This window comes from Corvus moneduloides, chromosome 13, assembly GCF_009650955.1.
Source record: "Corvus moneduloides isolate bCorMon1 chromosome 13, bCorMon1.pri, whole genome shotgun sequence".
Lineage (NCBI taxonomy): Eukaryota > Metazoa > Chordata > Aves > Passeriformes > Corvidae > Corvus > Corvus moneduloides.
The window spans coordinates 17,712,414-17,726,974 of record NC_045488.1 but is presented as its reverse complement, the minus strand read 5'-3'; the positions used below and the strand labels follow the sequence as shown (position 1 = coordinate 17,726,974).

The 14,561-nt window shown below is 41.4% G+C and overlaps 2 protein-coding genes across 2 annotated transcripts in view; one reads left to right on the top strand and one right to left on the bottom strand.

Annotated features, from left to right (window-relative positions):
* Nucleotides 1–6,369, top strand: part of NRG4 (neuregulin 4) — a 51,013-nt gene extending 44,644 nt beyond the window's left edge. Inside the window, exons 6-7 of the mRNA XM_032123251.1 lie at nt 809–888; nt 985–6,369. Coding sequence (XP_031979142.1) covers nt 809–888; nt 985–1,001 — 97 coding nt within the window. The 3' untranslated portion in view covers nt 1,002–6,369. The remainder of the gene's footprint in view (nt 1–808; nt 889–984) is intronic.
* A 542-nt stretch (nt 6,370–6,911) lies between these two features.
* Nucleotides 6,912–14,537, bottom strand: FBXO22 (F-box protein 22). The gene is made up of 7 exons (XM_032123246.1): nt 14,364–14,537; nt 14,136–14,268; nt 13,302–13,389; nt 12,808–12,903; nt 11,768–11,932; nt 11,259–11,424; nt 6,912–10,202 (listed from the first exon to the last, which is right to left on the bottom strand). Exons 1-7 carry the CDS (start codon nt 14,465–14,467, stop codon nt 9,773–9,775), a joined length of 1,182 nt encoding a protein of 393 aa, XP_031979137.1. The 5' UTR covers nt 14,468–14,537; the 3' UTR covers nt 6,912–9,772.
* Between the last annotated feature and the right edge of the window lie 24 nt (nt 14,538–14,561).

Genomic DNA, 14,561 nt, shown 5'->3' with positions numbered 1-14,561 from the left:
TGTACGAAGGTTACTGGAAGAAGAAGAAGAAAGGTAGCTGATGAGAGTAGATGCCACGAGCCAGCTTTTCTTTAAAAGCTATAGAGAAGCCTAAATGCCACACATATAGCTCAGAGAAACAGAGCAAACCCTAGGGAAAACTAAGATAAATCTGCAATTCATTTCTATATTTCATCGTAAGTGCATGCTGAAATGCCAAACTACCTGTAAGGTAAGTGTAATATTGATGAACAGGAACTCAGCCAGCCAAAACAACAGAGTCTAGGAATAAAGCCATTTAAGCTGTCCAAGACAACAGACTTTGTGGAGGTGTTACATCACCACAGGACACAAACTGGACAGAACAGAAAATAGCTCATGACTCTTCTCAAGAGAGCAGGTATCTGATTACTATCAAAAGAAAGGAAACTAGACAGCAAGTGATCAGCTCCATTTACAAGATTTGCTTCTCCTCAACAAAGTGCAGAAAATTTCACATCATTTCCAAACACTAAGAGAATTGATAAATAATTACGTGCTATTTACTAATTGTTTAAATAAAGACCTGAGAAATCAGACAAACAGGAACATTACCTTCAGGAGAGAAGCCATGTAGTTCCAAATGCTGTACTGCCCTCTGTTCTTCTCCCTCGAACACATGCTTCTCAAAATCAATGAGTATTAATTAGAAAGTAATTGGAGAATATCCGTGTCACTTTTTTCAATGGAAACATCATTCCATTAATTTGTCTCTTCCCTGATAACTTTTTTCACTCTCTATTTTTTTTTTCTCTCTTTCTGTTGTCTCTTTTTTGTTTCTTATGGTCAGGAAAGTTTCCATTCCAAGGACAAGTTCTTCAGAGTGTGGTGCCAACCTAGTTGAAACTACAAGCAGCAATGGCTGCAACAGTGAGTACAGTTTAAAATTAAATGACCAGACTCCACAAGGAAAGTGGGAGAGGAAGTTTTTTTTAATTAAAGTCACGTGTTTTGTTTATTTTTCAGAAATAACAACAGCATAAAGCATTAGAGTGGAAGAATGGTGGGGAAACAACATGCAGAGCAACCCTAAGAATCTCAGTTGTAGAGGTGACATGGTAAGCAAGATGAGAGAAGAAAGTTGACTGAAATAGGAGGCTAACATGTTGGAGAAGACTACATCTAAGACATAAACCGTTCCACTTAATGGACTTCCTATGTATTTTTAAAGATGTATCAATTATACAGGAATCACTATAATTTATGTTTGAATTCTGTAAGATTTTTTATGGTTTTCAATAACGCACAGGTAGATGCATGAGATAATTTTGGGTTTTACTACATGGGAAATATATAAAATGCAGTATTTTTTTTTCACTGCACAGAGAATATGAGATACCACGGGGTTTTAGCATGAGGTGATACTATGAACTTTTGATAAGGGATTTTCATTTTTCACAGGATTTCCCCAGACGAGCTGAAGACAGTCTTGATTCAATAGTTTCAAAATTGATATTTGTGATACATGTCCAGACTTTGGCTTGTTTCAGATACCCTTACCAGATGTAGGGGAAAAAACCCCTACCTTTCTCCCAGCTAATACTTAACTTTTTTTTTTTTTAATTGTAAGACAACATCAGCATGAGGTACCACTGGTAGTTTATTGACCAGCTTCCAGGCACACAATTTTAATTCAAATAAAAGGGAAATATTAAGAAAAGAGATTGATAATGGGTAAAAAAGTTTTTTAGGCAGAGTTTGGTGTACATTCTTAATATTAAGCAAGACATCCTCCTTGATAGTTTTTAATTTTGTCTGGCTTTCTTCTAAAAATCTCACTACTGAGGGAAATTTAAACCTTACCTTAAATGTTCCAGTTGATATTTCAGATAGCAAAAGTCAGGAATTTTGTTCATCAGGTCAATTTCTGACACAAAATACTATCCAGACAGGTGTCTTGGCTGAAAAAATGCTGCCCTCTCCAAAGATTTGTTTCTTTTATTCACATAAGCATCTGTTGATCACACTAATATATGATACACCATACTTCGGTCCCTTACAGGATTCTCTTACTCAGACAAAGAGAGGCCACCTGCCATGGTCCATGTCTTTTTTTTTTGCCTTCACAACACAAAGAGAATGTCTGGTTAGTCAGAGGCATAGAAAATGTGAACCGAACAATTTTCTTTTCAACTTACTTCTAGCACTGGAGGCTGAAATCAGCAAAAATCAGATATGTTACCATAAGGGCACATTACCAAGCAGGTCATTATATGGGATTTATAAGGTGGTATTGAAGGGAAGATTAGCTGAGAAAACTTCATGAATTGAAAGGAGAGGAAATGCAAACAGACCTTTCTTATCTCTGAAATAAACAATCTGGAGATGTGTAATAACATAGGTGCACCGAAAATGTTGAATAAGCTCCTATATTAGGATGTCTACTACATGCTCTAGTGTCAGAAAAAGCAGTGTGTACTTTGTATCAATGTAGACAAAAGCACAGTGGGACAGAGAAGAAAAGGCACGTGGCTACAGTGTATAAGGTGAGAAGTCAAAGAGAAATCATGTTACAATGGCTACTAGAACACAAACCAGAAAAATTCATTACCTTCTGAAAACTCCTGTCAGAGAGGTCAGAGTCCAAGTTAGTATTCAGCATGTGAAAAAAGAATCTGAGAGCACCAAATCAGGTAGAGGATCTGATCCAGAGATTAAGTTATATAAAGCACTAGAAGACCACTTTCTCCCCAGATTAACCAATCTTACAAAGTTATTTTTCTGGACTTCAAATCTTTAGCAGATAAGCTGAAGGAAGCTGATAATATTGTTTTAAAGGCTAGGAATGATAAAAGTTATTTTTCATCACATAGGGACATGCCACTGTTGTACAGAGAGTTCAGGAGATGTGTAGCAGTACTGACAGCTACATCAGAATCAGCGTTACCTGAAGTACTTCGCACAGCCTCAGTGAAAATTAATCAGAGATGACAGTTGTTATATCACTTTGCTGTGTTATTGATCATGAGACAGTCAGACTTACAGTTTGGTATACTGTCTCCACTGAAGAAGGAAAAGGCTTGTGGTCATCTTCAGTGGCAATTCAGGGAGGAGCTACTAATAGAAGATATAAGAAATAAATGGATTTAAGTTATTCTTTAAAAACTCTTAGAATCCTCTCAGATTTCTAGACAGACATGGAAAAATTATTCATTGTTACTGAGCTTGTTTGCATTATTTGGGAAACAATTGGTGCAAAAAGTGGGGCTGAATAAACTAACCCCATGTTTAAATGCAAACAAGCTGATTTATGAAACAGTGTTATCTGTGAAAGAAATGCCATCAGCAATTCAGACCGCCTCAAACCCATTGCATCTGGGAACATTTCGTGTTTTAAAATAATTTCAGTTCACAAACTTTGTGACTATGATGTTCAAATCAAAATGAGATCAGGCTACAAATTCATTTTAAAGTGGTCAAATGCCACAGAAAGTACAGGATAGTCAACATTATATATAATTTAATAAAATAGCGCAACACTCTTCAGCAATGATTCCTTACAAAATTAATTAAGTAGTCCTGTGAGCAATAAAGTTAAGGAAACTCCAGTTCCAATGGACCAGATCTTGTGGTTGGTGTCACTGGAGTCTTAAAAATTATTACATGTTTATGAAAGGGTGAGTAATAAGGGCTCTCTCCTGTCTGACTCCCATTTTCATGAAACAGAAGACCTCATGTCTTTGAAACTACCTCTCCACCAGCTGAAAGGTTATGTAGGGAAGAAACTGGAAAAGACAAATTTCCTAAGAAACTCCATTACTATGATTACACAACAATCTATTATAGTGTTATGGAAAAAATTCTTTTATACCTGGGGATCACGTTATCCTGCCAGAACCTTGTAGTAAAAGTCTCTTCATAATGTATTGCAAAAACCTTTTGATCACTTGCAGAACTGACAGCAATTAGCAGGAAATCTCTTCATAGACCTAAGTAGGAGGTTGCTTATATGTTACTCAATATGTAATTGTTTTTCATTAGCAGCCCAAACAAACACTGGAACAAAGTACAGTTAAAGAAGAAAGTCAAATGGCTTTTCAAAGAAAATGAGGATTTCTCTGTGCTACAGAGTCTTTTGATTTATAATGTTAAATATTAAGCAGAAAAACCAACACAAGTCTATTTGGTAGCACTCCCCATTTTCAAGATAATTTCAGTGTTGTGCAACCTGTTCAAAATTTACTACACTAAAAGAAAACATTTTCCTTCTGGCCCTGAATTTTTGAAGAGCTGTAGAGACACTCTGTGTAACGCAGTTTTTTGAAAATGGAAAGCCAAGAAGAAAAGTGGGATAGAACTTCTCACAACAGAAATGGTCATTATTCTGTGTAACATTATCTGCTTGTGCTTATTCAAGTCTGTTCTTGCTTTCCTGGTGACTGTAGCCTGTTCAACATAATCTGTATGTAAGGCAAGAGATCCATTTCATGATAGCAGAGTAGGCAATACAAACTGTGGAAAACCAATAGTCATGTTGCTGCTCAGTTTCATCTTTGACACTGATACTCCATTTTCAGCAGGAACCATTTCTAGAGCTAGATAAGGGCATGTGAGCAGAACCTACAGCTGCAGAACCTGAAATAACAAGAAGATACTGCTGGTTTTGTCCCCCAAATTAAAGCTCACTTTTCAATGCACCTCTATGTCAGTTTCTGTAGCATTTGAAAACTCTTTTCTCAGTGTATATTAAGAGACTGTTTTCAAATTATCCTCTCAATGCAAGTCATGATTATCTCATCTGAAACTTTTGTGCAGGTAAACAGTGGGCTGTAAAAATCTAGGTGAGCATCTACTGGTAGCATTTTTTAAGAGGGCTGGGTCACTTGAATCTATATTGTACATTCTCCATCACAGAATTTGCTCCTGTGTCAAACCACTCAGTCATTTCCACCAGTTCTGAAGAGTCTAGGAAAGTTCCTCTTTTGAGGGGATTATTGTTTGCTGTCATTGTTGCCATTTGACAACTCAGCTGAGTTTATTTCAAAAAAAGCTGTTTCTAACTCTCATAGCTGTGAAAATTTATCATGGAAAGGTGACATGACCCACTACTGACTCAGTGATGTGAATCTTCAAAATATTTATTTTGAGAATTTTGTGCTACCTGCTAATCTCAGGGAAGATCTACCTGTGAAATGTAATGATGACGATTTATACATTGTATTTTAAAAGCATTTAGAAGCACAAATCCCAATGAATTGCAAGTAAATTTTTTTCTCCTAAATTATCAAAGCACTTGGAAAAAAAATCTAATTAGCTATTTCTCTGCTAATAATTCTAATAGAAATATCCAGGTGATACCACTTCCAAATAATCCAAACCTGTCTTAGGCATTTCCTCTGAGTTTCCAATTTCTCACTGTAGCTGCATGTTCTCTTTAGAAAAATACCCCACATTGTCCTGAAGTGCTGGTAGGCATGAAATAATCAATAAAAAGGCCCTACAGTGTTTAAACTTGTATTTGTTTGACCTAAAACAGTCATACAGGACCAATGCACACCACCAGCACAAGTGAGCTTGGTTTACCTCACTGCACGCCTTGGAGCCTACGTAATTCAGAACCCCCTCGAGGCTGATCTGGAGTCCTGCTGAAACAGCCTCTTCTGGAGCTTGTGTCTGGCTGAGAAATGGGCTTAGCAACAGGAAAAATTTCAGATGATAGACTCAAACAACTGTGTTACCTGCATTTGTGTGCAGAACATACAACTGCTGTATTAAGATTAAAAGGATTTTAGAGATCCACCACAGATTCATAAAGTAAAAAAAAAAAAAAAAAAAAAAAATATTCTCCACCACATAATCATGAAAAATAATCCCAGTGGAAGAAATCATTACTTTCTTAATGTTTGCAGAGTGCTCAGAGAGTATAAGATATCCTATAAAAGACCATTTAACTGTACACTTAGGATCTTTGTAACTTCTAACTATGCAAACTTCTATACCTCAAATGTTATTTTTCTGTATCATTCTGTTGAGTAAAACAGAAGTAGGTATCTGAATGACAGGTGCTTTTTGCTTGTTGTCTCACTGGGCCAAACACCAGGAAACTTAATTCCAATTTCTGATATGAAAGCTAAGAACCCCCACCACAAAGTTACTTCTAGTAGAAAGAAGTTCTCCATTTTTAGAAAGAAAAATATAAACTAAGAGGGGGTAATGACACCAAGTGAGTTTTGAGGTAAATTTTAAACTAAAAATTAATTCATAATCATATGTAACTATTTGTTCTTAAAAATTTTGCTCCTCTTTATCAATTTATTCTCGCTTAATTACAACTGCATGTTACAGAATCATCCTATAATGAGGATACCTTTGGATAGTAACTTTAAAATAAAAGTTGCAGTAATAGCTTTATGTTTGGTAGTTCCTACTTTGGTCATGTGAGTACAAGGTTATACATCAGACTGCTTGCCTATTATTTTTTGTGCTTTGGAAACCTACAGATCAGTTAATTGATGCTTCAAGAACAAATGTGCAGCAAAACACATTGGAAAAAAAAAAGTCTTTACCTTTTGTCAGCAAAACTATCACTCCTTCCTGCAGTGACTTTGCAAGTTTTACTTTTTTCATAACAAAACCAAAATCCAGTTGTGGTCACTTAGGGACTCTATTCTCTTGTTGGAAACATGTTACTGTCAGCACTGTAACTGCAGATAAACCCAATCTTTAGAGCAGTCCTGCTATTCACATTTGCCTCAATTGCTGAATACTTATTTAACTAACTTTACCCACTTCAAAACCTCGTGCTTGCTTGAGTGACAGAAGTATAAATTTTGGCACTGCAAAACTTTCTATCAATTATTTCTGCCTTTTGGTACATGCACCTTGTAAGCAAATATATTTTGGGTTCTCTCAGGAGTTGTGGTTTAAGAGCAAGTAACAGCATGGAGGCAAAATGAATTTGGATAGCAAAACACTTTAATCACAGATGTTGCAATTTTATCATTTACACCACCTGCCTGTCACATGGAAGGCATGATGTGTCCTGGGACAGACAGTGTAGGGGTTCCAGCCATGTGCATGGTTCTAGGGTCTTTTGGGTTCATCCCCACACTTGTTGATGCTGGAGAGAAGGATTCCTGGTTCTGATGCAGACCCGCCCCCCCCCCAACTCCTCCACCCCTTTTCTTTACTATGTTTACCTCTGAAGTTTCCTCAGCTGTAGGACCTGCTGACTATGCCCTGCAGACCACCCTGTCGGTTCTGGTTTAGCTGCACCGTTGTCTGAGCTCGCCATCAGCTTCTCTGACGTTCTGGCCGAGTCTGCACTGTTATTGAGTACACGTGGTTGATCACACTTCACCTATTCTAATACAGCAACCAGTTAACCTTCCTAGGCTGGTTAGCATGGCTAACAGCACCAGGAATCCCATCTGCATTACAGAAATGAAACATTTCCTTTCTGTCCTGGTAAACCTGAAGGTTATGCAGTCTCAAAGGGCCAAATGTGACATTCTGGTTATGCTAAAATAACAAAGTCACCTCCCACCAAGGGGCTTCTCTGAAAATTCAACCATACTCCATTTTCAGATACCTTTCCTTCTAAATGAAGTAACTGAATGTTGTCCAAGTCACACCCACACTTACTAATCTCCCATCCACAGATGGCCACTGGGAGTTCACAGCTCATCCCATCTTCTAATTAAAAAACCCCATCATCAATACAGCCAGGGGAAGTGCTGTCTGCGCTCAGCACACACTGACACCAACAGGTAAGTCTCAGGACAGATACACCCCTACCTTAGCTTGTCAGGCCAAGTTCACGAAAAGTTTTAACTAGACATGGGCACCAAGTTGCTAACTGACGTCTTTCTTAGTGCATTTAAAGCAAAAAAAAAGTTACTTTTTTGTACAACATACAGGTAAGTATTTTATTTTTACTACACTGAAAATGGCCCAGCTGCCTGATTTTGCATTTAGAAATTTGGTGATATGGTGCAAAATTGATCTTATTTTCTTGTCATTCTATTACTAAGTGAAAAAAAAGGGAAGAAAGAATTTAAAAAGCAGCAAATATATTATTAGCTATACTGAGACTATGCCGAATTTATTTGATACTGCATGCCAGCTGCAGCAATCAAAACAGGTGACTGATGTAAAAGCATAGGAAAAACATGCAAAAGCACAAGTCTTGTTTAAAGTTTCTATATAAATATAACACAGCCAGATCCTGTGAACCCCACAATTCCAAATTTAAGAGCAAAAAACTTTAAAAAGAAACTTAAAGATAGACTTATTTCTAAGTACTCTGGATTTAAAACACTGTGATCATGCTACAAGAGAAGAGGCAACCACTATATTCTAAACCACACAGTTAAGACAACTGAAATTCAGTTCAAGATAATGAGCCCACTTAAACTCTTACCTGGACAACATCTTTAAATCAGAGCTTTTTCTCTAAGAATAGAAGGCAAGGTACTTTGACATACTTCTATCTTTATTTAACAAGTACTTTGTTACTTTTCTCTAAAATTTTTAATTGATTTTATCTAGTAAAACTGTTCAGTTCTGTAAATAGGACTCTGGCAAAGTTGTACACCTCTCTAGAAATAAAATCCAGGAAATGGGAGATTTAATGCATCACTAGTTTTCCTAGAGTGCTTTACATACGTAAATAGAGCACATCAAAGAACTGTTTCTTTTTACATTTGGGTTTGCCATTGACACTAAATTGGGAGGAGCTGTCAACTCCCTCAAGGACAGAGGCCCTGCAGAGACCTCGACCAAGAGAGATGGGCAATCACCAACCATATGAAATTTAACAAGGACGAGTGCTGGATGTACCTGGGACAGGGCAACCCTGGTTGTGTGTATGGACTGGGGAACAGGAGGGGGGAGGGCAGCTGTGGGAAGGGACTGAGGGGTCCTGGTCAATGGTAAGCTGGATATGAGTCAGCAGTGCCCTGGCAGCCAGGAGGGCCAAACATGTCCTGGGGTGCATCAGGTCCAGCATCGCCAGCCAGGCCAGGGAGGGGATTGTCCTGCTCTGCTCTGTGCTGGGGCAGTCTCCAGTCCTGGGGCTAGTTTTGGACACCTCCATATAAAAAAGACATTAAGCTTTAGAGAGGGTCCAAAGGAGGGCCATGAGGAAGTCAGAGGGGAAGCCTTATGAGGAGTGGCTGAGGACACTAGGTTTGCTCAGCCTGGAGAAGAGGAGACTGTGGGGAGACCTCATTGCAGTCTTCAACATCTCTCCACTCTCATGACCAGTGACGGGCCTCGAGGAAACAGCACGAAGCTGAGCCAGGGAGGTTTAGGTTGGGTATCAGGAAAAAGTTTTTCACCCAGAGAGTAGCTGGGCACTGGAACCAGCTCCCCAGGAAAGTGGTCAGAGCACCAAGCCCTGCCTGAGCTCAAGAGGCGTTTGGACAACACTCTCAAGTACCTGGTGGGATTCTTGGGGTGTCCTGTTCAGGGCCAAGAGTTGGAACTCAATACTCCTGATGTGTCCCTTCCAATTCAGCATATTCTATGATTTGTAGAAACCATTTTCATTTTGGAAGAAAAAGGCTTTCTTCAACTGCAGAATTCCATCAAATATAATTTCCTGCAATTCTGGTGTGTACAGGGGATTACACAAGATGCAAGGCTTTCTCACAGATATTATAGTAAACTCTATTGCAACTACAAGACTCGATATTATTACCAAAATGATGTTTACATTTTGGAAGGGGCTTTGACTGCAAGATGTCCACTCTTCCAGACTTCTCAGCTCTCTGGAATGAAACAAACAGCTCACTGAAGCATTAAACCTTACTTATGCTTGGTTTGCTTTAGTTGAACCAAGGTGAATAAGAGTCATAACGGTAGTATAACCGTGAAGCAGGTCATCCTTTATGTCATTACATTCTCTTAATACGAAATTCCCAGTAACTATTCGATCACATCCTATTTCCCCATGTCCAAAAAAGCCAAAGAGGGGTACGTTTGGAAAAAACTTCCTAAATGCATCTGCTTCCATATTCCTTTTGGTTTTGTAATGCCGATATCCTCTGCCAACACACGCAAACATGAACCCAATGGTGTTGTGCTCGGGGATGTTTGCTGCTTTGAGACGTTGCATAGCTGCTTCTGCTGTCCTCTCATCAGCCACATCCTGGTCTAACAGGACAGTGGCACTCTGGATCTGCGGACCGCTGAAAGCCAACCCAACCACACCGCAGGCATCACCGGGCTGGGCATGGTTACTGAAAGGCAACAGGCATCAAGTTAGAGAACGTTTTGGGGAGACCACTTCTCGCCTGACTAAACTGCTGCTGCGGCAGACGTAGGTTCAAAGCAGCCAATATTGTGATTCTGATACCATCCAGAGTTAAAAGCAAACCAAAGACTTCACATTTTAGCAATGTTTTTTTGTAACAACCTTTCACATCCACATCCATTACTGGCTATTAAGCATAAACTTGTTCCACACATGCCAAATTCAGCAGTTTGTGTATGTCACAGCTCTGCAATTCCAACTAAACCATCCGTTAAACTTAAGACAAGCAAAGGCACTCAGGATTTATACATGGAAGCAGGACAGCAGTCAGTAAAGTCAAGTCAGTAAAGGTTTTGGATTCATTTCGCTTTAAACTGGTTGGCCAGGACACACGTGGTTAAGTAGTTACGTACTTAACCTTTATCTGCAGTGCCTTTATTTAAGGTCAGCTCTCTTATCTGGGGCAATGGTGCAGCCAGCAAAATCAGATGCAAAAAAAATGTTGGTATTAGTATGGACTCCAGACCTCCAACGGCATGAGAGGAGCCTATGGGCATGGCTGCACTGTGCTCCAGAGGACGGAGTGCCACGTCCTTCAGCCACCACAGTGGATCAGGTGAGCTCCTGGGGCACAGCCCCACTGTGTGTGCAGCTACTGCTCCGTGCTGTGAGCTAAACTGAGGCAGATAGACAAACACATGTTCACATCCTGGGCTCCATCACAATGGGGACTCATTTACCTGTACTCCAGAGACGAAATGCTGACTGCAATAAATACACAAAGGTACCTGAAGCTGGAAATCTCCCTTTTCAGTGGGTTTCTCCTAGCTGGGTTTCCAGAATCCAAATTGTAACACAGCCATACAAAGCTTCCAGCTTTTCTGGCTAATCATAATGTAGCAGTCAGGACACTTTTCCCTTTAAGAAATTATTATTTTACTGCTGGTAAAGGGCATTTCCAATACGACTAGAATGCTATGGATCTGCAATGTTTCTCTCACTTTAAATCTTTTTAATCATTTACCTCAAAAAAAATACCTACTTCTCAGAGGTCAGTGATGTAAAGCTCTCCACTTGTCCCCCAGCCAGGATGATACTTTTCTCATTCAATGGATTGACTATTTGATGAAGAAATCGAGTAGCTCCAGTCTTCCAGGAGTTGTAGCCAAACAGAAGAACAACACGGAGATCTGGGTTATTCTTCAGACCTACAAACAAAAACAAACACCGATCCTCTTATTTTTAAATCCTGATCTCTGAAGTCCAACCATCCTAGTTTCTCCTCAAATAATACATCACACCTCTCTCTGAACAGCTCTGCTTGAAACGTAACTGAGGTAACTGGAAACTGATACTCAGGATAACTTAACTTTAGTACTCCAGAGACTGGGAGGAGCAGAGATGCAGTTACCAGCTGTAGCCCCACAGAGCCACAGAGCTCTTGGAGCCAGTACAGAAGCTGCCAGTTCTATGCAGAACTCCAGTCTGGCACCTCAGAGAACAGCACAGCACCTCACAAAAGCCCATGTAAAGGAGAGAAAAATGACATACCTGCTTCAGCAAATTTACTTTCATCAAAGACCCTGTTCTTCATGTCTTTAGAAAAATGGAAGGTATGAATTTTCACCCCATCAATTTTGGGAAACAACAGAGCAAACCCAGCTTCGCCCTCTTCAATTTCTTGAGGCTGATTGCTACTCGAACCCATCGGGGTAACTACAGAGACAAAACCAAGCATCTTGTGTTCAGGGATTCTAACACTTTCATTTACACTGTAACATGGGTAAAAACAGGTTGAACAGCTCAGGTGATATAAAACATGACAATCTATTTCCATAACAACTTATCTAATTGCAAACTGGTGTGATTTTTTTGTTAATGTTTTGGAAAGATGAAACATGTGTAAGTCCTGCTGCCTATGGATCAGGCTGAAGTCAGTTTTGACAAGGAGACATGGATATATTTACACATATTTCCCCAAACACACCGGATATGAAACATTAGGAAAACAAGAACAGTGCAATACAAGCCTTCCTGCCAACTTCTGCAGGCACACAGACATACTCAAGTTTTTAAGGTGCCCTATAAGCATGTGATGACAGTATAAAGCAAACTGACACAAAAATTGGGAATGTATTATTAAAATATGGTAGTAATGATCAAATACCTTACTTATGATGTGGGAAGTGGATTTAAGGTGAGAAACTATAAAAAAAACAACTTTCTAATGATAAAAGAGTGAAGCATGAGAAAAAGCCTGCCAAGGGGGCTGTGAATTTTCCAGTTACTGCATATGCCTCCTGCTAGACCATTACAAATAGGTATATACCAGAATGCCCTGTACAGTTAGTCACAATATGACTGAAACATATACATAAATCCAAGCAACATTCAGCAAGTACATTAAGGTGCCAGGGAAAGCTGCCTGCCGAATTAAATCAACCTTTTTAATTATAACTGCAATACATGAAGTAAGCGCCATGTCACTTAGCAGTGACACTGAACTCCTCAAAACTGAAGCCAGTACTGAACAAGGTGGGAGACGACACCTTCAAGCTGATCTCTCAAAAACCCACACATTTTACTCCTACCTACAATCCCTGGGGTGACCAGTCCAAGAACCTGACATCGCTTTGGTAACAACTTTTCAAGTGCAAGTGCTGTTTCTTTACTGTTTCTTTTTCTGGCTGTTAGAAGAAGAGACCGAAACAAACCATCAGAGAGCAGTAAAAGTGTGTTCTGAGCAAATCACACAGCCAACCCCGTCCTGTTTAACCAATGGTGCCCATCAGTGGCCGCCCTGGTAATAGCACGCAGGTTTGTGCCGCTGCCCTCTGAGAGCACAGGGCTACGGGCAGGCAAACACACTCAGTGTCCTCCACAGAAGGGAAAGGAACCCATCTGTACACATTAACACAGATCTGTGAGCTGCTTCGTACCACAAATGCAACACTACGTGGTCGTAGTTTCTGCAGATTTACTTTCCACTGAAACCAAAACTCAGAAAATTCCCTTTCAGCTGACTGTGCTCTACTTACATCCCATGTGTATCTTGAAGTGGGGGTGAGTTAGGTCCAGGCTTTACCTTTCTTTTGCTCGTGACACTCCTCGTGCCCGCTGAACGTCTCCGCATCAGCTATGTAGAGCACGGTCTGGGGCAGCACGTGCACCTTCTGCAAAGACACAGGAGGAAGAATACACGGGACAAAACGGAGTGGAGGGAAAATGGGGGCAGAAACCAAGGAGAAACTGCTCTCGCTCCACCAGCAGCCCACGGTGGTCCCCTACCCCCTCACCAGGCTCCTGTCAGCCAACAGACAACCTCTCGTTAGCCTCAGAAGTGCCCAGATTTACCTAATGAATTGACAGCACAGGCAGGGAGCTGACCCAAACCTCAAACGAGCAAGAACAGCTCTACAGACCGGTCCCATGACTCTGCTTCGTCTTTTAGCACTATCGAAACTCCTTGCATTTATGGTTGTCGGCTTCTGCTATTCACCAGTGCTGATACTGGGAAACAGCGTAGAGGCACTTCGGGCCTTTTTTGTCCCAGTTGGTTTAACACTGATCTGTCTACTGCCTAAGACCCTGACAAGAATCTCTGTGTAGTGAAGACCCAGCATCAGGTTAACACTGGAAAGGAATCCTGCCAGAGAAATCCTGCAGTGTTTCCCCTGAGTCTCCCAGCCTATAAGGGTTTAGCTCTTAACGAGATTGCCAAGATGAACAGATGTGCCCTGAACTGCAAATCCTCAGCGTTTTGATCAGTGTATCAACACGCAACACTTGGAACTGTCAAAACCACCTACGCCTCCGAGCACGCCCCTTTTGCCAGGCGGTGGGAAGAAGCGCGTTAAGCGTTTAAACGAAGGCACTGAGCTCGCGCCCCCTCAGGCCGCCCCTCGCGCCCCCTCCTCACCTCCAGCTCGCGGGCCAGCGCGCGCACCAGCGCGTGGCTTTCGGCGGGGCCCGGCTCCAGCGCCGACACCCACGCGATTCGCTGCCGCGTCCGCAGCGTCCGCCGTGCGCACTCCCTCCATAGCCGGCATACGCTGCAACACAACACGGATACACCGCGTCGGCCGCACCGCCCCCGCGAACCGGAGCCGGCCGCCGCCCACCCCACGGCTCCAGGCCCCGCCCTTACCAGGCGGCGCGCAGCAGCGCCTTGGTGGGCAGGAAGCCGAGGACGCGCTCCACCACCTCGGCGAGGTTGGCGAGGATGAAGCCGCCCTTGGCCGCGGATTCCATGGCCCGGTCGCCTCCCCCGCCCCGCCGCGACTCCGGCGCCCTGCGTCACCCGCGCGCCACCGCGCCTGAGGCAACTTCCGGTCAGCGCGCCCGG